At 42.7% G+C, this 17,773-nt stretch overlaps 1 protein-coding gene across 2 annotated transcripts in view; it reads left to right on the top strand.

The window, feature by feature from the left end:
* The window catches only part of LOC146860929 (uncharacterized), an 80,159-nt gene extending 62,996 nt beyond the window's left edge, over window positions 1-17,163 (top strand). For both annotated transcript variants that reach the window (XM_085644909.1, XM_085644908.1), the window contains exons 36-43: window positions 671-775; window positions 2,624-2,664; window positions 3,155-3,283; window positions 11,847-11,945; window positions 12,996-13,127; window positions 14,832-14,877; window positions 15,615-15,726; window positions 16,860-17,163. In XM_085644909.1, the coding sequence (XP_085501035.1) occupies window positions 671-775; window positions 2,624-2,664; window positions 3,155-3,283; window positions 11,847-11,945; window positions 12,996-13,127; window positions 14,832-14,877; window positions 15,615-15,726; window positions 16,860-17,076 (881 nt within the window). In that variant the 3' untranslated portion in view covers window positions 17,077-17,163. The remainder of the gene's footprint in view (window positions 1-670; window positions 776-2,623; window positions 2,665-3,154; window positions 3,284-11,846; window positions 11,946-12,995; window positions 13,128-14,831; window positions 14,878-15,614; window positions 15,727-16,859) is intronic.
* Window positions 17,164-17,773: the final 610 nt, after the last annotated feature.

Genomic DNA, 17,773 nt, shown 5'->3' with positions numbered 1-17,773 from the left:
GCATGTTACATCATGTCAAAGTAGTACCATTCAGCCACAGTGCTTGACTGTGGAACTAACTCACCGGTGCTACTTTCACCTGGCAAACCTTTACTTATCCCGCTGTGATTATTTTAATGGCCAAGACAATCGTGTTCTACTGAAACGATGAACCCATACTAACCCATCCCACCTACAAGTGGTGTACCAAGCCAAAGCAACCCACTAATTGCTGTCTCTGCATAGAGTGTGCACTTTCCACTTGTGGCAACAGGTGATAGCCTTGTCTAGTGTAGCCATGGCCAGGAGTAATATCTGCTTGCTTTACATATCGCTAGAATTGATATACCTGGAAGCCATATCTAGACTTGACAGAATGTCCAATAACCAATCACTGAAAGTGAAGATCACGTTTATAATAGATGATTAACACATAAATATTTCTATAAGTGTGTCTAGTGATGGTGTCCATTATCATAAATTTTTTTTAGAATTTGTGGTTCTGCCTCAAAGCCATGGCTGTAATAGTTAACACTTTGCTATTCTCTCGACTCCAGACATCTTGCACCACTGCCCCTGCAGCTGGAAGGGCTGTCTCTGGCTACAATACAATGTCAGCCTTGATTATTCCAGGACTGTAATTAATGTTTGGTGGAAAAGTTTTCGATGCCCCTTTCCTTTGTGTTTACAGAATGCAACCCCATTCTGTGCAATCCAGGTGTGAAGAAATGCGAGATTGGTTTCACGCTGTCGTCCATCCTTTCAGCCGGTGACTGCTGCGTCAAGATGGAATGTGGTATGTGTTCTGGGTTCTCACCATGTAGTACAGAGTCACGACTGTGCATAAAGTATAGGGGCAGCCTGAATGTTTCAGATATGAGTTCTTGGGTTGATCTAGTAGATTTAAATTCCCAAAGGGTTTACCTAAAATATAAAAGAATAAACATTTGTTATGACAACTTCCACTGCACAGACTATTGCCTGCCATGCATTGACATATGACCAAAGGTTTCCGGTTGGTCTTGTGGCAACAGGGTGCGTTTGACGAATGCATGACGAAAGATCTCACAATTTCCTAAAACTAGAGGGTTTTGTGGGTGCAATCTAGCAAGATATCTAGATATTATTGAGTTGGGATGTAGATTGCTGTGAGAAGAAACTGAAGAGTTTTTCTTGATCAGGGAGGTGCACGTGATCTGAACAGAAAATAGTTTGTTGTGAAAGTCAAAGCACTCTAACACTGGGCGATAGAATTAATTAATGGGAAGGGCGTGGCTGGTTCTACATTATTTTGCTGTGAAATGCCATCCCTGAGTCTGCTCCTTTTCAACGTATGCATGCAGTAGCACAAGAACTTTGGGCCATATGTAGGTAAGACGTGTTTTGCGATTCTCAAATTGCGATTTTTAGGGAATCGCAATTAGAGAATCGCAAAACGCAATGTAGGTAGGATTAGCAAAATATTTTGCGATTCCCACCTATTCCTTATTTGCGAATCGCAAATTGAGATTCGCAAATAAGGAATACCTTGCCATTCATTCCTATGGGCTAGAAGGCCCATAGGAATGAATAGGAAGACATTCTCAATTTGCGATTCTCAATTAGAGAATCGCAAATTGAGAATGCAATTTCAAGGTTGCAAGGGTGTCAATAGGACACCCTTTTGCACCCCTGAAATAAACATGTGTGCACATGTGGTGCACATGCATGCTCTAAGGGCATGTATGTGCGCCACATGGCACTTTGAAAAATGCAAAAAAGTGCATTTTTCAAAGAAATCGCAAATTACAACCTACCTGAAGTTGGTGGTAATTTGCGATTCCTTAAGCCAAAATCGCACAACTTGGGTGCTTCCTACATTGCATTTAAGGAATCGCAATTTGGGATTCCTTAAATGCATTTGCAAAATAAGGAATCGCAAATTTTGCGATTGCTTATTTTGCGTGTGGGTTTTTGTGTGCTACATAGCACACTGCACAAATTGCGATCGCAAACGCTGAAATTCTGCGAATTTCAGCATTTGCGATCGCAATTTGCCTTCCTACATATGGCACCTAGTCACAAAAGAGAGCTTTGCAAGAGAGGAAGGGACACATTCCTTTCACTTACTTTCCTAAAGGCAGATGTAATGGTGGCTTACTCGGGGTGTAATGTAACAGTGGCCTTGAGACATGATAGTTTAAAAGGATAGGCACGTTCGAAAAACTCAAGTTCGCTTTCAGTTTATTAAAAAAAAAAGAACTAATGGTAGGAATGCTCTGTGTTCATTTGTTGCTCGCTTTGCCTTCTGTCTTTACTTTGCTGGTCATTTCTGAATGTTTGTACAGGTAGTAGAGGGTATCTTGTCAGAGTAACACTCCATGAGAGGTCAGAACTCTGGTGCAACTTTGAGACTGAAAAGAGGAAGACTCCCCGTTGTGACCAGTTTCTATATGAACTTGCGTCAGACAGCTTGCTCGAGATTCTCATGACTGCAGGCCAATGTATAGCATAGAACAGCTCTCTGAAGAGATTGCACTGAAGCAGATATAAGGTTGACGTCTCGTTGTTTCTGGGGAAGACCAGGAGATAAAACATCAGTTGAGATTACTTACATAGTTATACAGAAAGTGACCTACCGCCATCTTCTTTTTTCTTCTTCCAGTGCCAGAAAAAGTCTGTGTCTTCAACAATGTTACATACCAGGTAAACTATTGTTCTTACTTTTCCCCTCATGTGAGACTCTTGCCCGAGTGTGCTTACACACAACTGAAAAGAAAGCCACGTGTGCCCCCTGCAGCACTCTTGGAGGTACTGCCAGATTGAATCGTTGTGAGGAATTCAGCTGTACTTTCCAACAGAATGTCGAGTTATTCTTTCATCCATCTTTATGTGAATGTTCCTGCCCTTTCTCTTTTTGCTGGCCACTACCTGCTGCATAGAATCCACAGTATACAGCATGCAAGAGAGGGAATACCTTAGGCCCATCTGCTTTGAAGTAGACCCTTTTTCCTAAGTCTCACAGCCCCTCATCTGGATCTTTATCGCTCAAACCCCTTGCTCTGTAAATGTTTGGCCTTTTCCACAACTTTACTCCACATAGATCAGGCAGCCTTCGCTGACTCCGCCCCACAACCATGCATGATATTGAATGCAATGCATGACCTGGAGCTGTTTTATCTTTGACTTCCTCTAGCCTGGATCCAACATCCCACAGATCAAGGGCGCCTGTAAGGAATGTGAGTGCACGGATCAGGTGGACCCAGACACCCAGTTACTCACTGTGAAGTGCCAGGACACAGTTTGCCTGAAAAACTGTTCAGAGGTAAGAATCTATACCTCATCGAGTAAGACCCCTTGGCATGCTATAAAGCGTCCTCTATTTAGTCTACTCTCTAACATGCTTGTAAAGTAAGCATGTGTTGTAACGTAAAAAGTCCTAATTATTAAGCTACAAGTTTATTTTAAGAGGGACAACAAGAAAAGGGCACACAGCCAGATCAAACACCTGGATCCGTGTATATTAGGGGACATCACACATAATAGGAAATTCTTAATACCTTTAGACCCCTTTGACCAGTGTTCACCACCTTCAAGAAAAAGGTTTTTTGTAAAACATCTACGAACTTACCAGACTTGATGCAGATTGAAAAAGCAGTTCAAGGGTGATAAGGAGAGTCTCCAAATGAAAGGCTGTTCAGGTGCTAATTAAATGAGATTTCTGTTAGGTAGGAAAATACAACTCTCAGTAGGCTTCAGAAATATTTAATCCAAGATAAGAAATCAAAGGAAGCACTGGCGGTTACAGGACTGCAATCTCCGGGTGCTGACACCAACTGTCCCAACACTTGATTCCTGGGACGATCACATGTTCTATTCTAGAACATGCTGATCGTGCCATGAACCAAGAGTACAAACAACAACATCAACAAGAGCTCGTGCATGCAAGCACGAGGAAAATATTTAAATGTAAATAACATACACGTAACAATTTCCCATAAGAAGATTGTGTGTGCTCCTAATGGTAAAACAGCGGATAGGATGCTAGTCACATTTTAATGGTATGTGGCTTTCTGGGAATTTTATGCCTTTTCTTGGTTTGGTGAACATCCATTCAGCTGTTTAAGAGAAATAATAAAACATGTGAATGTTTAGTGTGCATGTATATGTATGTATATTTTTCAAAAAGCTTGGAAACACCTAACTGGACATGTCTGAACAGAACAACCCCAGAGTGCATGCTTACTAGAGGCACACAAGTATTTGCCTCTCTATCTTCACATGCACTGGGAGAGATAAAAAATAAAGAAAAAAAGGAACAAAAGACAGCAGCCTGGCTGAAGAGGCGATACTACAGTATTGATAAAGGGCAGATTGGCCTATCCACTTATGAATATCATTCCCTAGCCTGCGCGACAGGCAGAGTAGAGACAAAAACCTCCATTCCCCGCAAAGCCAAATAGTTGAACTAGACTTCGCTAGGAGTGAGGGAAAGGGAGGAATGAGAATGAGGGAGGGACTCATTTTAGCCATCTGCCTTGCCCAGGGGCAGCACAAGTTATTTGTCTTTTCGGACTTGCTTCAGGGCTGGGAGGAGAAATGCCCCCTCTATTTGCACTGTGTGGGCGCAAAGTGCAGGGTGGCACTGTAAAGTCCCATTGGCGTGAGGGTAACTCACCCTATGACACCCAATCACCCACACCTTGCCCAAGAGTGAATGGATGGGAAAACGTATTCCAGTCTCTTTTACAATATCCTGCTCTGGCGAAGTGCGAGCAGAGGCTTGCCCAGTGTGAGGAGGAAATGGCCGTCTGCCCCCACGTGCACAAGAGCAAGGAGGAGGTTTACAAAGATCCAGGGCTGGCTTTAGCGCTGGTGGCACCCAGTGTGGCAATCACTTTTTGTGCCCCACGTCCCATGACCACCACGTCAAATTCTCTCCCTACCACCTGCAAAAGTGCCCCGTATCTCGCCTATCATAAGACATTGCTAAACACAGCGCCCACCTGAAGTCACAGCGCCCCCCTCCACAGACTGGCGCCCAGTGTGGCCGCACCAGTTACACTGCCCCAAAGCCGGCTGAAGTAAGTAGAAATGACAGCAGGCACTGCAGGTAAAGGTAGGCGTTGATTTATTCAAGAGACAAGGTGGGTAGCATCCAACTCCCGGCTGACCGAACTCGCAACTGCCAGGTTCAAACCCCCCCAGGTTCCAGCCACACGCATAGAACATTCTATCCTTCTAGAAGGCTACCAGGAAAGGACACAAAGGAAGGGTTCAATAATGGACATACATTTAAGTGTAAACATTACAACACATCTTACCCCTTACAAATAGATAAAGAAAATCACACAAGAAGTATGTGTGATAGGAACATCTAAAACTAACACAAATAGTCATTCAAATAAGTAGGGGGTCTACGAATTCTACCCAGGCGGACTCCAACACCGGGCAGAGACTCTTGAGACGCCACACTAGTAGAAGCTTGTGAAACCTGCTCACAAGAACCACTTTGCAAGGCATCACCACCCCCTTCGTTAGAACGAGAAATTGAAGAAGGAACAGCATTTCCCTGAACTGAAGCAGAAAGCATATACCCCGTGTTGGCCTCAGATTGCACAACAGGATGCATAGAGAAGTTAGGAGAAGAGGACTTTTGATATAAAGCGATCCTCCTAAGATTCCACTTCTGCCCATCCGCCAACACAACATAATCTTGAAAGACCTCCTTAACTCTGTATGGCCCCTTGAATTTTGCAAGGCCCTTAGTAATCCTGCCCGGTTTAACTTTGATTAAATCACCACAAGATATAGAGCTTGTCAAATCTCGCTTACCACACAGGCCAGTACCACCATTATTAACATCAGAAACTCTATTCTTAATCCAAGAGGGAGTCAACTTAGTACCAGGGCGTCTCCCTCGCATTAACTCGAATGGAGACTTCCCTGTATGCTCATGGGAAGTAGTACGGTAAGCCCAAATCATGTCTTGGACCATCACATCAGTAAACCCCCCAGAAGAAAGAGACATTTGTATAATCCCCTTCACCACTCTATTAGCCCTTTCACAAACACCATTCCCTTGAGGATTATACAACGAAGTACGATGGTGTGTTATGCCACAACCAGATAAAAAGGAATGCATTTTCTGTGAAGTAAGCTGTGTACCATTGTCCGTTATCATGACTGAAGGACAACCTTCTTCCAAAAATAAATCCTTCAAGAACTTAATAGAGCATTCAGTAGTTATGTCCTTGACAAATTTGACTGTTAACCTTTTAGAAAACATATCCACTACCACAATGGCAAACCTTTGATTTACTGGCAACTCATCCATGGGACCAATAAAATCCAGGCATATGCTATGCCAAGCTTGCTCAGGAGCAAAAATACTACCCATGGTCTGAGTAGAAACCAGTTTGAGTCTTTTCTCACTGTCTTTGCAAACTGGACAGTTTACAACCCAAGCTGAAACCTGTGCATCCAAACCCGGCCACCAAAAATCTGCTCTGATTCTACGTTGGGTGAAGGTCTGTCCCAAATGACCCTCGTGGGCTAATTTAATTAATTTGGGTCTTAAGATACATGGTGGAATGAACTTGTCACCTCTCATAAGGATATATTCACCACACACTGAAAGTTCATCCAAGACCTTAATGAAGGGACGAACAGAGGGTTGGACACAACTCTCACGTCTTGCTCCTAATTTGACCAATTCCATGACATTCAACAAAACACTATCACCTGACATGGCAGAACACCACTCCTCTTTACCAAACGTACCATCGCTCAATGCCTCAATATCACGGACAAACGCAATGGCACCATCATCTAGAAGATCAGCAGAATCATCACTGGAATCTTCACCCGGGATAGCCAACCTAGACAAACAATCCGCCTGTATGTTTCGCCATCCTTGGATATAATTAACATCATATTGGTATTCCTGTAGTCTGGATGCGAGTCTAGCTAACCTAGGAGAAACTTTCCCCGCACCCCCGGGTGACAATACCTTAATCAATGGTTTATGGTCAGTCCAGAGTTGAAACCTGGTACCCCAGAGATACGTCCTAAAATATTGTATGCCCCAAGCAGCAGCCAAAGCGTCTTTCTCAATTACAGAGTAATTCTTCTCAGAAGTAGAGAGGGTGCGTGATGCAAAAGCAATAGTTTTATAACCCTCACCCGACTTCTGGAGAAGAACAGCCCCTAAACCAGTTGCACTCGCATCTACCATGAGCGCTGAGGGACATTTGATGTTGAATGATGCTAAAATCTTTGACTCACACAATTCTTTTTTTATGGAGTTGAAACACTCAGTATGAGACAGATCCCAAACAAATTTCACTCCCTTCTTTAACAACAATCTTAAAGTTAAAGTTTTGTCAGAAAAATTCTTGACAAATTTCGAATAGAATTCGATAAGACCCATAAAAGATCTAAGTTGATCCTTATCTACAGGACAAGGAGCTAAACGTATGGCTTGCAAAAGATCCCTTTTTGGCTTAATGCCCAGCACAGAAATTTCATAACCTAAATATTCAATTTGTTGTACTAGGAATGAGCATTTGTCCTTACGAAGGGTTAAACCAGCATCTCCAATCCTCCTCAAAACCTCCTTAAGAACACAATTATGATCATTAACAGTTTGCCCAAATATTAAGATGTCATCTTGAAAAAATACAACATTGTTGATACCCTTGAATAATTCTGTCACCATACGCTGAAAAACACTGGCCGCAGAGGTTAGGCCAAAAGGAAGCCTAGTAAACTGGAATGTCCCCTCTGTGGTAATGAATGCGGTAAGGCTCTTAGAGTCATCATGTAAACGGATCTGATGGTATGCACTTTTGCGATCTAATTTTGTGAAATATTTAGCACCACTTAATGTACTAACTAATTCTCCAATGTTGGGCAGAGGAAAGGTGTCTGCTATGACACTCTTATTAAGAGACCTGAGGTCCACACAGAACCTAATTTTCCCATCAAACTTGCGTGAAATCACCACCGGAGAAACCCACGTGGATGCTTCGACCGGCTCAATAACCCCACTCTGAAGCATCTCATTGATAAGAGATTTAACTTCATCCCTCACAGTGAGTGGAACTCTCCTAAGTTTGTGTTGGATGGGAACAGACTTATCTTTGAGTAATATTTTGTGGACATAACCCTTTAATTCACCCAATTCATCGTTAAAAACATTGCTACTGTCCCTCAAAATATTGTCTAAAGAAAGCTCCTCGACGACCATTACCTGAGGAACTGCCCTGGGGTTCACAATTATATGTAGATCATACTGGTGTATCCACCCAAGGATAGGAGGCCCATCAACAGCAACATAGACTTTGCCTCTAATAGACTTGCCTGAAAAGGAAATATCAGCATCAAAATAACCTAACAAGTCTATTGTTTCACCTTGATAACCTGTGGGGCTTATGTCGCAAGTCAAAAGGGAAAGATCCGACCACTCTTTCCTGAATGTAGGTTCAGAAATTATCGTGTACCTTGAACCAGTATCCACCATTAATGACACCACATGGCCATTAATATCAAAATCAGCTATTGGACGTTTTTTCCTCATCTCATTGATAAGATTAATATGTTCATCCGAATCATTTACTATCAAAATATTATCTTTCTCTCTCCTAATTTCGATAATGTTGTCGTCCACGACTGCTACTCTAGGTTTACCTCTGTATCTGCACATTTCTGAAAAATGTCCCATCTTGCCACACTTTAAACATTCCTTGTTATTGGCAAAACAAAATTTAGCGTCAGAAGAATGTGTGTTACTTCCACATCTTGAACAAAATCTTGTGGGATTTTTTACAAAGGTATTTTTCTTGACAAAGGATTTCCCTTTAGACTTGAGTGCAGCAATAGATTCCTCCTCACAGTTTTCACACTCTTGTGTGTACTTCTCAGATACTTCTGATATTTGTGCTTGATCACTGGATCTCTGTAACTCTTTCATGCACAACTCGGATTGTTCAACAACTTTTGCTAAATCCACAGCAACTTTTAACGAAGGGTTTTTAGCCGCCCAAAGTCTTTCTTGTATTTTCTTATTGTTGCATTGGACTATCAATTGATCACGTATTAATTCATCAGCCATAGTACCAAAATTGCATTTGACTGATAGTTCTCTCAATCGTGTTACAAAATCATCAATAGATTCATCCATACGCTGCTTGTGTGTGTAGAATTTATACCTATTCATGACTAGATTCTCTTCCTTCATGAACTTTACTTCCAATCTGCATACAGCGTCCTTGTACTCATTGTGCGATTCTTGGCCAGAAGCTTGCAACGTTTGAGGTAAGTACTTGAAGATGCGTTGCGCCTCTTTCCCAAGGGCACCCAACAATAATGCTTTCTTGCGCTTAGCAGAAAACTCCTGTCCATCAAGAGCATCGAGATAGTTTTCAAACATGACTATCCAGTCATCCCAAGGAATTTGAGGTGTTCAGGGCTCACTTAAGAAAGGTGGGGGAAGTGCTACATTAATCTGTTGCGCCATGGTGGTAGTGTAATAAGGTGTATAAAATATTCTTAGTAACACCAAGTGAAAATGTTGTAATTTCCAAACAGTCTACAGGCGTAACAGTCACTTCACTAAATAAATTGTTTGAAAAATATTACTGAAGATACAAATTTTAAACACACACACACCCCAAGAAAGCGTTGAAAATAAATAATTTCCAATTACCAGTAATAAGTATTGAGGATTGAGAGAGAATCGTTGAACAGTTGCTTGCTAGTGAAGACAGCTCAGCTTGTAAACTGCTTCTCATCCAGCATGTTTCTGATGTCTGTTAGAGTGTGCCAGTAGGTGGCGCTAAGAACGTGAAATTTTGACGAGCTGCTCGTGTGAGTTTGAACACACAGAAACTCCGTAGCACGTTACGAGCTTTGTTAAGATCGTAGGTGATGATGTTTCACAAGACGTATCCCAGCAACGGGCACAAAGACGAGCGCGAGGGGCCTTCGAAATCGCTCGATACCAAAATGTCCAAAAATGAAGAATTCAGACGACAGAAACCAGAAGAGGATGCATGGGGAACAGCACCAATCGGTTCACGCGTAGGATCGTTGTCTTTGGGAGAGTCACCACACCGATTACGCCTCTTGACCTCAAAGCCGCCGCTGGATGGCAATCCGATCAGCCATGAAGATCGTCGCCAAGTGAAGTTAGTAGAAATGACAGCAGGCACTGCAGGTAAAGGTAGGCGTTGATTTATTCAAGAGACAAGGTGGGTAGCATCCAACTCCCGGCTGACCGAACTCGCAACTGCCAGGTTCAAACCCCCCCAGGTTCCAGCCACACGCATAGAACATTCTATCCTAGAAGGCTACCAGGAAAGGACACAAAGGAAGGGTTCAATAATGGACATACATTTAAGTGTAAACATTACAACACCGGCCCTGCAAAGATCGCACCCTCACCTTGCCCTAAGGTAAAAAGTGGAAAATTCACCTAGCGTCACCTCCTTGTAGTCCCCCTCTTGTCTGGGGAGCAGGGTGCAAGGGTGTGTAGCAGGGAATTCGCTCATCTGTGGTGCGTAATTGCATATTACACTTAGTGGAAGGCGACCGACATGCTTGGTTACTACAATGCAGTTTTTCAGGTGCAGCACATATAATAAAAGGTATATAGCCATGTTCAGACCACGAGTAGATACACGCATGCAGTGAGATAGAAGCACAATCACCAAGCTTTGTGAGTATGGCCTCATTTGTTTTCTTCTGTCAACTGATTCTAAAATATGCTGTGTGAGACAACAAGCATTGTTTTCTGAAATCATTAAAGCTGTACTGCTGTAACATGGAGTTTGTCATTTTGACTGTAATAATGTAAACGTGCTTTTATCATTACAGTTGTTCTAAATATCATGCTATGTGGCCACATTTATTTTCACTGGCATGAGATACATCTATAACCATATCATGTTTGGGTGATCTATTACACAAAATGCACTGGTATAACAACTCACATTTCATAGGCAACTGTGACATATTTCGAATCTCAAATGATTGGGGTTCCCAAATGTTTCTAGTGTTGTACATGATTCTCAAGGCAACAGCACCTCCCTAGAGGTTAAAGTATGCAACCACTAATGAAATGTCACGTAGGGAACTACATGGGACCCGCGTTGAGGAGAGATATCGCCTCCTGCCCCATTCGCACAAGGGCTACAAAGAATCCACTCTCGCTTTGCCCAGGGGCAAATATTGAAGTATCCCCCTTTCCCCATCACTTACTATTCAGAGGATTACAATATTGTGTGGTTGACTTTGTGCTGTTTGGCTGTGCCATGATGGAAATATAGCACCTAGCTCAAGAAGTTTGTGAGTTTTTCGTTTATATGGCGAAGCCACTGCTAACAGATTGGTCATCCTTAAGTCGCTTTTAACTGTAGTTTTTCAGGGAATACTTTACCCACCGATACAGGTAGTTTAAAACCCTCTTCATTACTCTGTTGTGTGTGGAGAGGAGCATGAGTCACCAGACGTGAATCCTCACATCCCTTGACAATCGCAATGGATAACACATTATATTCAGTGGATCCGGACATGTAGGTTACACCATACTGTTTCTCTTTAATTTGTAATGTGCAGCACTCAGAACCAAGGGTATGTAGCCTCATGGAGAGCAGAAGAGGTTGAATGCATGCAGTGAAACAGAATCACAATAATCAAGCTCTATGGGTATAGCTCCTGTGAAATATTTCCAATCTCAAATGAGAGAGGTTCCTAAATGATTCTAGTGGTGTCGGGGTCTCCTGAATTTGTGGCCTTTCTCTAGAGGGCACCACATACCACAAATCATGAAAGACATCTCAGGTGCCCACATGTGACCACTTTTCTTTCACCCCTCTGTGATGCAGGGATATGAGTATACTAAGACGCCAGAGGAGTGCTGTGGAAAGTGTGTGCAGACGCGGTGTGTCATGAAGACACAGAACAATGAAACCAAAGTCCTTGAGGTAACTCTGCTGTGATGAATGCTTCCACTCTCCTGTCCTAGAGCCTTGTGTGTCATTCTGGCGCTGCAGCACCATGTTGAGTGGTTTAGATGTTGTTACCTATTGGAGGCAGGTCCAGCCTTGCACTGCAAGTACTCAGAGTTCCAGCATGCGGTTCCTTTGACCCACCGCCCTTATCCAGTATGAATGTAATGAAATGATGGATATAGGAGGGTGCCTGCCGTAGGGCTCACAGATCACTGGATACATTAATCGATACCCAAGCCCTGTGTATATCACTTCATGGCTGGCTTTCCATTAGAGGACACAGACAATGTATCATCACGGGTCAGAGGGAGTGCCTTTACATTGGCAAAAGCAGCTTAACGGTTTAATAGAGAGCACCAAGAATGACTCGTCAAAAAAGCTGCACATTTGAGTCCTAATTTTCAATTTTAGGAGCAGCTGGTACTTTCAGAATAGCTGATTCAATTATTTAGCCAATAACATAAATCTTGGTAGTCCTCTGTCTATGCTCGCATGATACGAGGAGGTGCCCTGGGATCATACATTTACATTTAACAAATACTCTTAACAGTGTCTGATATAACTATGCAAACAAATATGACTAGTATGAAGGGTAACATATCTCCAAAGGCACCCAGTCCCTTATTTAATTGTGGTGCCAATAAGGACACATGGCACTGAAAGATTTAGAGCAGATTAAGTGAATTGCTTGACGGTAGGATATATCAGTTAGACATCAGATAGGTTTATGATAGTTAGCCTTTCACAGTGAGAATAAATATATTTGCCCAAATATAGTATAAAATCTTATATTCTTGCAAAAAGGTGGGATAATATGTGGGGTTAATTATAAATCTCTATTATTATAAATGACTTTACTGAAATACGCATAAAGAATATTATTTTTATTTACATGCTTCTGTTTCCATTGGGTGCAATGTAGGTGCAGTGCAAACAACACCCATGGGGATGATTTGTAAAATAGGACCTTGCCTAGGTTTTCTTTGAAACCCCCACACCTGTTTTAATTTTTTTAAATTTCAGGTTGGAGAGATATGGAACCCATCCGGTGATGACTGCGGCATGCGATACGAGTGTGAAAAATTCGATGATCATTTTGTCGTATCCTCTGTGAAGAGGGTGTGTCCGGCCCTAGAGCCCGCAGACTGTCCAAATGTAAGTCTTTCTAACTCCTCAATAAGTATCCTTTCATTGCATCAATTTGTGGCACAAATGGATGTTATATTTTCTTACCCTAGAGCATCTGCCTCACCCGTCAACACTTCCCTTTCTGTCTTGTATTCACAACTCCTCCCACATAATCCTCCCTGCATATGTTGTCAAAATATTTGAAGTGTGTCAGACTCCTGGAAATTATTGTATCTGAAATCTGTAATGACTCACCTTCTTTTGGGTGCCTCTTTCTACTCTAGGATTGTTGGATCAACCATCAGAAGTGCAGTTAGATTGCAGAACGAATGATGGATCCTCTTTCTGTCAGTTTTGTTTGGTGCTAGCACCATTGTTGGTTGGAATCACCTCTCTTGCATATCAGAGCTTCATAAAATAAGCAAAACAAGCTCAACTAACTGGTTCTATTTCATAAGGTACAAGCACCCTTAGTTTAGTCCTTTTTCATCCTTTGCTACTAAATTGCACAGTAAGCAGTTTGCCCTTAGCTGGCAGCGAATAACCTTCCAGTGTGTTATGGATGCCTGGTTCGTTTGTTTGTTGCCTACAGAAGAAATTGCATGTAAGTAGCAGGCGGACCTTCTCCTACCGACTGACGCTGAACCTTCCCATGCTTGGCATGTTATGAATTAATTTTATGGATCAAAGACCATTTGGTTCCATTGGCAAGCCCGAATCTCTGCCTTACAGCACTTCAGTGGCTGTATCTGTCAGTCTGGATCTGTGCATTTCCGTTGTGTAAGCCATTACTCAGTAAGTGTACAGTGTTTATTATTTTTAGTGGCTCCCATCCTGCTGTACCATAAAGTGTCTCACACTAGCTGATCAACCCTTTCCATGAGGCTATGGTCCTCCTTTTCTGCTGGTGTGTGTAAAGCTAAAGCCCTTTCTAGCCTTTGAGGTTTATGTAGCTCTCTCACACTTTTTGTAAGTGCTTACTGCAGTGAGACTGTGCTGAGAAACACAAAACTGTTAAAAACTTTAAGGGAAACTTCTGTGTTTACACCGGCGAAGCATTCACTGGCTTGATCAGTGTAAACTTCTGACATAGCGACCTATTCGTCGAAGGCAGTGGGGTCACAGTGATGGTCATGTCACCCTATTGAGCCCACGCCGACTGGTACTGAGTTTCCCTATCCGTGTCTGGTGCATGGGTGACACGAACAGCGAAAATGTACGAAGATCTTCATATGGTGTCTGTAAACAAAACAGGTTGTCAAATGGCACTTTAAAGACGGTGGAGCTGGACAAACTGGCAGTGGTGTGAGAGGAGCATCAGCAGTGGTGTTTTCCTTCATCGTACACAGATTTCCGCCAGGCAGGTCAAGATCTCCCAATAGGCCTCCGCTGCCCTGGCGGTCCTGCGAGATGTCTTCTAGTGTCTAAGTGATCCCCATAGTCTGAAAAGTGAGTTCTCTGCTCCCGTTTCTAGTCCAAGATTGTGTACTCCCTGACGGTGCAGGCAGCTGTAATTCACATGGTGCTCTACGTCTTCCGTGGTTGAACTATTTTTCTAGGCTGAGAGGTGGGGGGTTATGAGTAGAAATTCATGATCCCTGGCATAGCCTCCTGCATGGTCACATTCAGATTGTTGAGGTTATGTTGAGGTTCTTGAGAATATCATCATACATTGATTGGTCTAACCAGTGTCTGGTTTTTCATATTTCCATACCTTTTTTTCTATTCCAGGAAAACAGACAGAAGACATCCGATGGTTGCTGCGAAATCTGTAAATGTAAGTAATTGTATTGTAACTCAGAGCTGCAAGGGATGTCTGTTATAAGCTATCCCTTCATGACTCTTTCTTTTTTTTTTGTTTTAGAATAGTAATAGAGCGTCATTTGTCAGATGTTTTTTGATAGGCCATACCGTGTTGTTTCTATAAGCTTAGGTAGATCCCTCACCCTCAGGGTTTTCTAAGTGTCTGGTCATTTGCGAGAGAGATTGAATGAAGGAGTAACTGAGTTACAGCTTTTATGCTTAGTTTTTTTAACAATAATTGATGTTTGTCAGTGTTGTGTACAATTATTTGATACTGCTTGGAAACATAAGTAACATCGTCAGTGCTGGAAGAGAAGTGATCTCATACTTGACTGAGTGACATCTCACATGTCAGAGCAGATCTTTAAGTCTTTTTTACTCCCTTTGAATTGGTGAGCTTCATGTCAGATGTCTCTTTTTGTCAATGATAGTCACCATGCACTGATTTCTACTAGTGTTGTATTTTATGATGAAGGAGGTGCCATCTCACACTGGTTTCACCTGAGATATAGGCTCGGTGAAAGACAGTGTTGGTATAGGTGGTGACTAAGGTTCTCTTTTCACTGTGTTGGTAATATTCATACATAGTTACTTCTGAGGAGAATTTAAGTACAAGACATTTGCCCCCATTTCAATCCAGAATACACAAACCTGCAAAGGGTTATTTTACCCTGTGAAGAAGATGTTGACTTTTCTTTCTCATTCTTACAGTGCCCCAGTCGTCTTGCACACCTCAACCGAAGGCAACGGTCCTATCTCATGGCACATGCAACACAACCGTTGAGCTGTCTGCTTGTGAGGGGCTTTGCAGCAGTTCCTCCGGGTAAGTGTTTGCAACTTACAGTACAAGATCTACGCAGAGTGTGGGATGAACACTTTTCACTGAACTGGTTCCCGTGACTGGAAATAGAGTGTTCTCCAGAACCATAGACATTTCCCTGCTCTGCACTTACCAGGTGTGTCATAGTCATTCCTATATCACTAACCTCTGCCCTGCAGTGGAGCCCCACACATTCCCTTCTCACTGAGCTCAGGCACACTTCACTGGAGTCCCACTCATTCCCTTCTCACTGAGCCCAGGCACACTTCACTGGAGTCCCACACACTCCCTTCTCACTGAGCTCAGGCACACTTCACTGGAGTCACACACATTCCCTTCTCACTGAGCTCAGGCACACTTCACTGGAGTCCCACTCATTACCTTCTCACTGAGCCCAGGCACACTTCACTGGAGTCCCACACATTCCCTTCTCACTGAGCCCAGGCACACTTCACTGGAGTCCCACTCATTACATTCTCACTGAGCCCAGGCACACTTCACTGGAGTCCCACACATTCCCTTCTCACTGAGCCCAGGCACACTTCACTGGAGTCCCACTCATTACCTTCTCACTGAGCCCAGGCACACTTCACTGGAGTCCCACACATTCCCTTCTCACTGAGCCCAGGCACACTTTACTGGAGTCCCACTCATTCCCTTCCCACTAATCGCAGATACTCCCCTCGAGTCTTGCTTATCCCCTTTTCACTGATTCTTGACACTTCAGTGGCATCTCAGTCAGTCCATTATCACTGACACTTCATCAATATATTTGTATTTTTCAATGAAGTATTACTAATATTCACATCACCTACCTAATGCTCGTCAATGAATGTCTCTAGATTACTTAACCTCCCTTGTGAATGTGGTCTCACAGCTGTATCAGGTTTTCTCCTTCTTACTTGTAGTTTCACTCATTCCTTTATCTCTGGTCTCATACACCCACTGGAACTGCAAATTCTTCTCCATGTCACATCATTACATGAAAAAATGCAATCGTTTCATGCACTGTGCCCTAAATATTACTCCTCTGTGCTAAATTAATTGAATTATCACAGTATCTATAACTATGTATTTTGCACATTTGTTACTGTAACTTTTTTAAACCGGTTGTTTCTTTTCCTTTTGCTGGACAGATTCTCCTCCATGACTAGAGCAATGGAGCATAAATGTTCTTGTTGCCAGGAGCTGAAGAAAAGCAATAAGACAGCAGAACTGGTCTGTGAGGATGGCACCAGCATCAGCTTCTCCTACGTCAGCGTGGATGAGTGCGGTTGTGTGGGCACCGTGTGCATCCCCCAAGATGGCACATCGGCAGCTCAGCAGGAAAATAGTAGAAGGCGCAGAAGATAAAACACTAGCACCTAACTAAAGCTAACAGGACATGTAAATTAGCTTCACCTGTCCTTTGGCTACTTAATAAACTTGCTTTGAAATTTACTTCATTTTTGTTCTTGTTTCCGTCATCGTAAAGACGACCGCCAAGGTAGTGTCAGAATGCTGCATTTATAGATGAAAAGCTGACAGCTCTCTATGCAGAATGGGAAGAGTTAGATGGCTATTGCTGAGAGGTGTCTTCAAATAAAGTGAAAAATAGGGTATAGTATGTTCTTTTGACCATACCTGGTTGTAGGTGCTTATTGGGTGATTGTAGTAAACTAAAGGCTCGGATGTTGCTCCAGCGCATTATCAGAATAATGCTCTACTGCAAAAACAGTCCTTTGCATCTATGCCTAAAATGATCAATGTGCCCATCCTTATGAAGAGGAAAGTCTGCCATCCCTCACCTCCCACTCCTGGGAGTGAAGTTCTTAATGATCCAACCATCACAATCCAGCACCTCTAAAGTCACTTCAAAGGATGAAGTTGTCTTGTAGGAGCTATTCTAAAGCACAGGAGGCCCATGAAAAGCTTAACAAGCTGTATCTGTTTTGTATTACAATGAATTTCAGAGTCAGAGAAAATGAGAGACTGAGTGCGAGTCCAACAAGGAGCTCTTTCTTTTCTAATCTTTGCTATTTATTTTGATATCTCTTGAGAAACTAGACCT

The sequence above is a fragment of the Triturus cristatus genome, chromosome 3_1, assembly GCF_964204655.1.
Source record: "Triturus cristatus chromosome 3_1, aTriCri1.1, whole genome shotgun sequence".
Classification (NCBI taxonomy): domain Eukaryota; kingdom Metazoa; phylum Chordata; class Amphibia; order Caudata; family Salamandridae; genus Triturus; species Triturus cristatus.
This window is presented reverse-complemented; position numbering and strand designations above follow the sequence as displayed.